The sequence below is a fragment of the Solanum stenotomum genome, unplaced genomic scaffold, assembly GCF_019186545.1.
Source record: "Solanum stenotomum isolate F172 unplaced genomic scaffold, ASM1918654v1 scaffold31384, whole genome shotgun sequence".
Lineage (NCBI taxonomy): Eukaryota > Viridiplantae > Streptophyta > Magnoliopsida > Solanales > Solanaceae > Solanum > Solanum stenotomum.
In genome coordinates, this window is record NW_026031431.1 from 28,160 (window position 1) to 37,708 (window position 9,549).

The window sequence follows — 9,549 nt, forward strand, 5'->3', positions numbered from 1 at the left end:
CAAAATTAATTAGAGTCTCTACTCTAAAGATTAAGAGGATAGAGGGTCTCTCTTCCATAGATTCGATTGGGATTGATTCTCAGGATCGAGCCCTTATCAGAGGCGTGCCTACCGACACCTGTCAAAGTTTTCGGCTTGCACGACGTCTCCTTCCATTTGCTCCACCTATGAAAGAAAAGAATGGGCGCAACACTTTATTTTCTTCTACCGCTCTTGATGTATTATATATATATTCATTATTTAATACATCTCTCGACTTTGATATATATATAAAGCAACACAACACTTCATTTTATGATCCAAGTCTTTATTGACCTAAAAGAGAGGCTTCACTAAAACGAGCACAACGGTTTACTCCAAGCTTGAAATTAACAAAACTTTGTGCGTTGGAAAAAGAACTCAAAGACCTTTAATTTGATAGGTCATAGACCACCTAATTCTTTATGTGCTGAGAGATATGATCACAGTTGATCTAAGTAGAATCTTAGGTCAAAACTTACTCGGTAGAGAAGCTTTTAGCTCAACTTTGTGCTAGAGGATTCTAGTAATCTTAATTGATATCCAAAATCATTTTCACACTAACTAATTGACCCTAGAATCTAAGAATAATTAAGAATCACTCGATACAATCTTATTCACAAATGAAGAATGGTTCAAGTCTTAACTTAGAATTTTTCGAGATTTTATAGAATTAGAATTCCTAGTTGGGTTAATATTGAAAATTTATTTCCTTAACTCTATAAATAGGACGTAGCGTTATTTTGTAATGGTTCGACTTCTTTGTGGTGTGTAAAGCAAAGATAAAGAATTCATCGTAGGTTTTGATTCTTTACGTCTTTAATTTGGAATTGCATGAAGACAATTGTTTTTGAGTTTATGAAAATCATGAGTGGCTAAAAGCCTTTGTTTTGGGGTTGTAGCTATGGATAATTGCTGAACATCAATAGTTTTAAGTTAATTCTTGGCTACCGCTTAAATTACGTATGTTCTTATTTTAGTATTTCATGATTGACTACGCCATAAAAATAAAAATCTTGTGTATTCCTGGACTCAGGTACAATAAGGTAGTAGACCAAATAATACAAAAAGTTTGATCTTTCTTGCATATCACTTGATTAGATTCGTGTTTATGATTGACACCCGGACAAACACCAAGCTTAATTACGAAACATGATGAAATTAAAATGCTTGTCAATTGGGCCTGTCTATCCCCGTTCAACAATGTAGTTAGACGATCAGCAAGAGTATTAGGAGATTAGAGGTCGGGATACCATGATCATAAAATCAGCCCTGTAAATCAGTAATTTGATAATCTCTCTTGAAAGTTGAGTTAATATAAATTGATCATAAATTCCTTGGTTTGACAATTCGGTTCTAAAAGAAACTATGTTACTTGCACGGCTACGTAAGCAACAGGTCACTCTCATATTTGAAGAAGACTAATGAACATCAAGGATATTTCTGAGAAATATATTCTCTGGAAAATAGGTATTGGTAATATTTCCTTTTGGTGGGACAATTGGCTTGGCATTGGTGCCCTAGCTTAGATCACTCACTTTAACAATAGTTTTTCAATTTATATGATATCCTTCCTCATAATCTTATAAATGATATCATCTTATCTATCAAAATTCATTCTGGGAAGGAGTATGGTACGTAATAGACCTATTTGGACACGCGATGCTAAAGGTAAGTTCTCTTGTCATTCTGCTTGGCAAATTTGAAGAAATCACAAGAACTCATCATATTCATAAATGCAAAGTTAACATCCCTTCTGGATGTTCATGTTGTAGCAACTATCAACAAGAGACCACTTTGGACCTTTTTTTGGCAAAAGTTTCACTGCCAAGCAGGTGTGTTCCTTCTTTTTCTATAATTTTGGTAGTAATATTAATGATGGTGATGTTAATCTGCTCCTAATGCTCAATAACTCCAAAAACAAAACGGAATGCATGACATTCTGCTACAGTATATTCCCATGTTTATTTGCTAGAAAATTTTGGAAAGCAGATGTAAGGCAAGATTTGATAAATATCCACATGTCTATAAGAGATATTATTCATCAGGTTTGTAATAACGCAACTATGCTCCTCAATAGCCATTTTCCTCATATTCACCTGCCTACTAAAAGGAATTGTTCATTAATTAAACTCTCACAATATTTTCTTGTTTACAACTAACTGCAAAGAGAAGAAGACCGACAATCTTAAACAATTACACACACACATATATAGTTCAGATTAAGAGCGTAATCTCCCAACAAACAAAATAAACATTACTATTACAAACGAACTTTTATCTGCACTTGTTTAACCAGAGATGTCAATGGCTTTTACCTCAGATTTCTTCTTTTCTTCTTCTTTAGGAAGAGTCACAGTCAGTACCCCATTCTCCATCGCTGCCTTAATTTCTCCCATCTTCGTATTCTCCGGCAGCCTGAATCTCCTTAAAAACTTACCGCTGCTCCTCTCCATACGGTGCCACTGATCATTCTTTTCCTCTTGCTCTCTGCTTCTCTCACCGCTAATCTGTAAAATCCTTCCTTCTTCCACTTCAACTTTTACTTCCTCTTTCTTGATCCCTGGAACGTCCACTTTGAAAATGTGAGCTTGTGGGGTCTCTTTCCAATTGATTTTTGCATTTGCAAAAGCGGAGACTTCACGAGCAGAGGATGGGACATTGGTTGAAATTGGGAATGGATCCCATAAGTCGAGGGAAAATGGGTCAAAGATGTTGCTCTTTCGACCACCGAAGAAGCTTGGAATAAGAGACATTTTTTGAAGCTTTCTGGTTTGAAGAATTGCGGAGACTACTTTTGATGGTAGTGTTTGATTTGCTTGATGACTTGCTGATGATGAATTGGATAAAGTGTCTGATATATATAACCGATAAACTTATGGAATTCGAGTGTAATCTAGAATCTTCTCCAGTTAACTATAGATAGGAACAGTAGGAAGCTTCTACAATATTCCAGAGTAATTGCCCAAAATAATTAACAACTTAAAATATCTAAAACGTATATTAAAATTTAATTGATTCTCTAAATTTTATTTGTATCACAAAATTGAGATTAAAAAAAAAACTTAAGTTGGACTCGTGCAAGTACGAGTCTCATATATCTATCTTGTTCTATTTATTACTACTATATAGAAATGTGATAAGGAGGACGACCAAGGGCAAAACAGTTATTTAACTTAATCATATATCTATACTACTTGCTACACGTGTCACTCAATGCCCATGATCACTTTATTACCACACAAACACACACCTTTATTCTAGATGCAGAGGATTTTTCTTACTTCTATTATTTAATTAATAAATAGAGATTATTTTCTTCACACTAATGGTGGTAACAATTTCAATTTAGTATTTTTCTCTAAGCTTTCCTTTGATTCTCTTCATTTTTTTTCAATTTAATGGCGGAATTCATAGATGTTTTTTTGACATACTTAACCTATTTCTTTGGAATGATGATATTTTTTTTTTTAAACTTTCGAGTACTATGCTTTCCTTTCTTTTATCGTCTCAACTAGGTGATTCAACTTTAGGTATGTTTTTATCTCAGTGTTGATATGATATTGAAAAGTTAAATGTGGTATTAGTGTAAATGAATTAAACAAATGTATAAATGTGCCTTAATCATGATTAGTTAAAGTTGTAATTATACACTGCTTCGATAGTTGTGCAAATAGCTGAGTTAGTTAGTCATGTTAACTTCTAGAATCAAGTACAGTTAGTTACAAGTTTGTTAGAGCTGAGTCGGTTAGAAATATTGTATATAAGTGGTCCTATTGTATAGAATGAATCAATCAAGGAAGCAGTTCACATTCTTTTCTTATGAATATTTTTCCAGTGTTCTTAGCTACATTTTAGTGTTCTTAGCTACTATGCAATTCGATCGATAATTCACTAAACTTCATATGATATCAGAGCAAGGATCGATCATGGCTTCCATCTATTCAACAGTTTCTACTTAATTTTTAGCTATTTGTTCTTTTTCTTCTTCTTCCATGGATAATTCTGAAGCAGTTACAAGAACTCAGTTGAGTTCATCCATGACAATTCCCCCGATTGATCATCTACATCCTCTCTACTTACATCCATCAGATGCACCTGGTTCACTTAATGTCGGGATCATGCTCACTGGAACTGACAATTATACTTTGTGGAGCAAGGCGATGCAATTGGCTTTGCTTGGGAAGAACAAAGTAGGCTTAATCGACAGATCAGTGATGAGGGATCAGTTTTTAGGAAATTTAGCTTGACTTTGGGACAGGTGCAATTCAATTGTTATTTCGTGGATTCTCTGCAATATAAGTAAAGATTTGCATAGTGGAGTTCCTTTTAGTTCAGATTCGCAGTTGATCTGGGCAGATCTTAAGGAGAGATTTAACAAGGGTAACAGTTCTAGGATTTTTCAGCTTCATAAAGAAATTTTTACTTTAGTTCAAGGTGTTTCTCTGTTTACTATTCGAGGCTTAAAGATCTTTGGCATGAGTATAACTCCATTATGCCTCCTTCTTTTGTGTAATTGCCCCAAATCTAGAGAGTTTTATGATCATTTACAATATCAAAGGATGCTGCAGTTTCTCATGGGGCCTGAATGATAATTATAGTCAGGCTAGAAGTCAAATTTTGCTAATGCCTCAACTTCCTAGTGTTAATCAAGCCTGTGTTTTGGTCAATCAAGATGAGAGTTAGAAGTTAGTTGTTGGATCAAGTGGATTAGTACATGAGAATATGGCTCCCACTGCCATGTTTACTTCTAGATCTGGATATCAGAAACCTAAAGAACCTTATGCTCCCAATGCATTTTGTGATTATTGTCACATAAAATGTCATTTGAGAGTTGATTGTAACAAGTTACTGAAGTGTGATCACTGTCATAAAACTGGACATCTCAAGGTTGTTTATTTTCGTTTAATTGGATATCCACCTAATTACAAGGGTAAAAGAGAGGTTGTAGTGGCTGGAAATTTTGTTTATGATACAGGATGTGTAACATGGTCTGTGAAGTCTCTATTGAATCCTCTCAATTATTATCCTATGCTCCAGACTTGTGTGCCTTCTGTTCAGGCTTCTCTTCTTCAACAAAGGATGATGCCAATGCCAATGTTTACTCAAGGACAACATCAACAGTTACTGAGAATGTTAGAGCAGAATTTTATTAATGAGACTACTAGCAGTGCTAATATGACAGGTACATCTCTTTTGCCTATTTTGAAATGGATAATAGACACAGGTGCTTCCCATCATATGATAAGTGATCCTAGATATTTACAACACAAAGGCTGATAGAAAATACAGGGAAAGTTCAATTGCCAAGAGGGGATTCTGCGAATGTGTCACATATTGGAGACTATCACATAAGAAGAGGTGATATTCTTAGGAGAGTCTTATGTGTACCTGCATTCAAGTTTAACATTATCTCAAGTAACTAAGGACTTGAACTACAATGTTACCTTCTTTCCTAAATACTGTATTTTTCAGGATCTCTCATTTGGGAAGGTGAGAGTGATTGGTGAGGAAGAAGATAGTCTATACACACTGAGCTCTCAGAGAAATGATGAGGAAGTAACACCACAGAGATGTTTGGCTACAACTCAAGATGCAGATGCCAATGTCTGGCATAAAAGGTTATGTCATGTGCCTATGGTTGTAATAAGGAAAATTCCTTCATTCCAAAAACTTGGTAGTACTTTTGCATTACATCATTGTGAGATCCGTCCCTTGGCTAGACAAACAAGGGTGTCATTTCCACATAGTATTAGTAGATCTACTTGTAACATCCAGTTAATTCACATGGATGTTTGGGGTCCCTATGGAATTGAAACTTTTGATGGAATGAGATACTTTTTGACAATTGTTGATGATTTTTCAAGGTGGACATGGATTTTTNAGTAGATCTACTTGTAACTTCCAGTTAATTCACATGGATGTTTGGGGTCCCTATGAAATTGAAACTTTTGATGGAATGAGATACTTTTTGACAATTGTTAATGATTTTTCAAGATGGACATGGATTGTTTTTTATAAGGCTTAAATATGATGTTAGTAGCTTGTTAAAATATTTTTTTACTGAAGTAGAGACTCAATTTGGTAAGAAGATTCACGAGTAAGGTCTAATAATGGTTCTGAATTCTTCAATTCTACCAGCAATGAATTTTTTAAATTACATGGTGTTATACATGGGAGCTCTTGTCCATATACACCTCAATAAAATAATGTTGTGGAAAGGAAACATAGGCATATTTTTGAAACAGCCAGGGCAATCAATATTCAAGATGGTTTTCCAGATAAGTTTTGGGAGTGCTGTATTCAAGCTGCTGTGTATATACTGAATAGAATCCATTCTACTGTCTTAGGACATGTGTCTCCTTTTGAGGAAATGTACAACAAACCTCCCTCTTTTGATCATATGAGAGTCATAGGTTGTTTGTGCTTTGCCATTAATCTCACAAATCAAGATAAATTCAGTCCTAGAGCAATAAAAGTTGTGTACTGGTAGGCTATGGGTCAACTTAGAAGGGATATAAACTTATAATCTGGAGAGAAGGGCCTTTTTTTGTATGTAGGGATGTGGTATTCTTGGAATCTAATTTTCCTTTTAAGAGTAATACTACAGCTAACCAAAGTCATACTTTTACCCCAGACCTGTTTGTTTTTGATGATGTTGTTACTCCTCCAACTCACAGTGTATCATCTCCTGATTCAGTTCCTGCTCAGGTGCTGAACACTCCTTCCTTAGGATCACCAATCCTATCCTCTCATGATACTTCCCCAGCTCCATCTAATGTCATTGCTGCACCACAACCAAGAAGGTCCACTAAAGGTTTTAAGCCTCCTATTTGGCACAAAGATTATGTCACAAAAGTTGGTCCAAGTAGTTGCATTTACTCCATAGCTTCAGTATTAGATTACACAGGATTTTCATACCAATATCAGAGTTTTGTTTCAAAGTTTTCAATTGATATTGAACCTGCAAGTTATTCTGAAGCTGCAAAAGATAGTAGATGGATAGAGGCAATGCAGAGTGAAACAAAGGCACTAGAAGACAACAAAACCCTGGAACTGGTGGATTTACCTAGAGGAAAGAAAGCCATTGGATGTAGGTGGGTTTACAAGATCAAATACAATGTAGATGGATGTGTGTAAAGGTTCAAAGCCAGGATGGTAGCTAAAGGATATAATCAAAAGGAGGACTTTAATTATCAAGAAACCTTCTCTCATGTGGTTAAAATGGCAACTGTTAGATCTGTTATCTCCATTGCATCTGCAAATAAATGGAGAATTCAACAAATAGATGTGTATAATGACTTTTTACAAGGTGATTTATATGAGTAAGTGTATATGACTTTGCCTGAAGGTTTTGGTAGGAAGAAACCAACACTCAGGCATGTAGATTGTTGAAATGTCGTCATGGTTTGAAACAAGCCTCAAGGCGGTGGAACATTAAGTTGACTACTACCTTGACAACATCAGATTTCATTCAAAACACAAGAGACCACTCGTTGTTCACTAAGAGAAGGGGGTACAAAACTATGATAGTACTCATTTATGTGGATGACTTATTATTTATTGATAGGGAATGATATGGTTATGATCAAAGAGACTAAGGAAGCACTGCAACATGCTTTAAAGATAAAAGATCTCAGGGAACTTAGATATTTTCTTGGTTTGGAATTTGCCAGAAATGAGGATGGTATACTCATGCATCAGAGAAAATACACTCTGGAATTAATAGCAGATATGGGGCTAGCATGAGCTAAGCCAGTCACAACTGTTGACACCCAATTTTGGACCTCCACAATATATATTAATTATCGAGCTTCTTCAACTTCAAATGATTTAAAATAATTAGTTTTATAAAATTAAAAAAATTAATATATATATAGTTAGCAAGTTATTTTAACTAGTTTTGTCACTTTTTATAATTTTTAGATAATATATTTGTTTTACATAATTATTTATATAATTAATATATTTTATGATTATTTGAAAATCGTCTCAAAAAGTTTTTGTTTTAATTAAATATTTGGTTAGTTTGTTTAGTAATATAGTGGTTTATATTAATTAGTTTATAATTAAATTAATTATTTTATGTCATTAAGATTGAGAAGCTCGATAGTCTAATTATATTAATTCGTCTTATTTAATTAGTAGCCAAATTTCCTAAATGAATTCGATTCGGCTACGTTTGTAATTTCGAATGATTATAATCGCAATCCGTATGGCTATTTCTTAAACTCAACTCTAGTTGCATTTTTTATTCCTCCTAAATCCATTTTTTGCAGTCAAGTTTAAAACTAAAATTGTGTCAAATTTAACACTCAATTCAAGCCCAACTTTTCATTATTCCCTTATTCTCAAAACAATACATTCAGACCCATCCCAATACCATCTCTTTCAGCCAATTCAACAACAGTGTACAAACTCCCAAAACTGACCCGACCCTTGCGTCTCTCTTCTTCCTCGTGAAACCAGTCGCGAACCAGCCCAGTAACAGTCCAGCAATCCAGCGCAGAACCAAATCGACCCAGCTAAAATCGCGACCCGGCAGCCCACCAAATCAATTCAGTCGCACATCCCTCTCCTTTGTTCCTATTCGTTTGTACGAGAGGATTCTCGAAGAATAACAAGTGTCTCTATCGTGTTGCTCGACCGTCCTTTTCTCAAAATCAGACGGTTGCCATTCTTTTCTGTTGAGAATTGTACAATTTGGTACAAATTCGAGCTGGCTGGCAACCTTATCGGAAGGAATTCGAATTTTTGAATTAAAAAGTTCATCCAATTCCCTCCGAATTTCCCCCTATTTTCAGTCTTAATCCTCTTTTATAAATCCCTCCTTTTCACTCTTTGTTGGGAGTTGGAAAAAGGTTGAGAAAAAATTAGCAAAAAGTTACATAGAGAAATCGTATATACTTTAGACATATATATATATATATATATATATATATATATATATATATTTGTCTTTTTTTTCGTTCGTTTTGGGTTGCGAAAACCTGGTCGGATTTCGCGAAGTATTACTTTGGTGGTGGAAGTCAGTTTCTCGCTCATTGTCGTCCTCATTGCTGCATCGAAAAAGGTATTATCCTCGTCTTATTATTTCTTCTTCAATGTAGTTTTCTTCTAATTTACGGGAAATAATTATAGGTAGTCTTTGACGAAGTCTCTTTGGGTGATTAAGGTGTCAATCTTTTAAGTCTGTTGGTTGCTATTATTGTTTAATCTCATCATGTTATGATGCTTTTCATGAGTATGTTACTGAACCTGTTAGCTTTGCTTGTATTTTTTTGTCTTTGAGTTCTGATCAATCCTGATTTGTTGTATTAATGTTGTTATCCATGTAAAGGCCGAATCTCAACTTACTTTCTACTGCCTACATGACCCATTTTGATCGAGTCTACACCATCTTTGCTGCCTAACATCTTAGTTTTGTTAAAGTTTAAGTTTTGTGTTTAAGATTACTTGGAGCATGAATTTATCGGCGTTGATATTTCATGTATGTAGCGTGCTGATTTTTCTTTTGTATAAGGTCAATTG

General features: G+C 34.7%; 1 protein-coding gene and 1 pseudogene across 1 annotated transcript in view; both read right to left on the reverse strand.

Annotated features, from left to right (window-relative positions):
- The window catches only part of LOC125851985 (17.6 kDa class I heat shock protein-like), a 3,230-nt gene extending 1,128 nt beyond the window's left edge, over positions 1-2,102 (reverse strand). Inside the window, exon 1 of the mRNA XM_049531713.1 lies at positions 2,079-2,102. Within this exon, the coding sequence (XP_049387670.1) occupies positions 2,079-2,102 (24 nt within the window). The remainder of the gene's footprint in view (positions 1-2,078) is intronic.
- Positions 2,103-2,122: 20 nt separating this feature from the next.
- Positions 2,123-4,141, reverse strand: LOC125851986 (17.6 kDa class I heat shock protein-like; annotated as a pseudogene).
- Between the last annotated feature and the right edge of the window lie 5,408 nt (positions 4,142-9,549).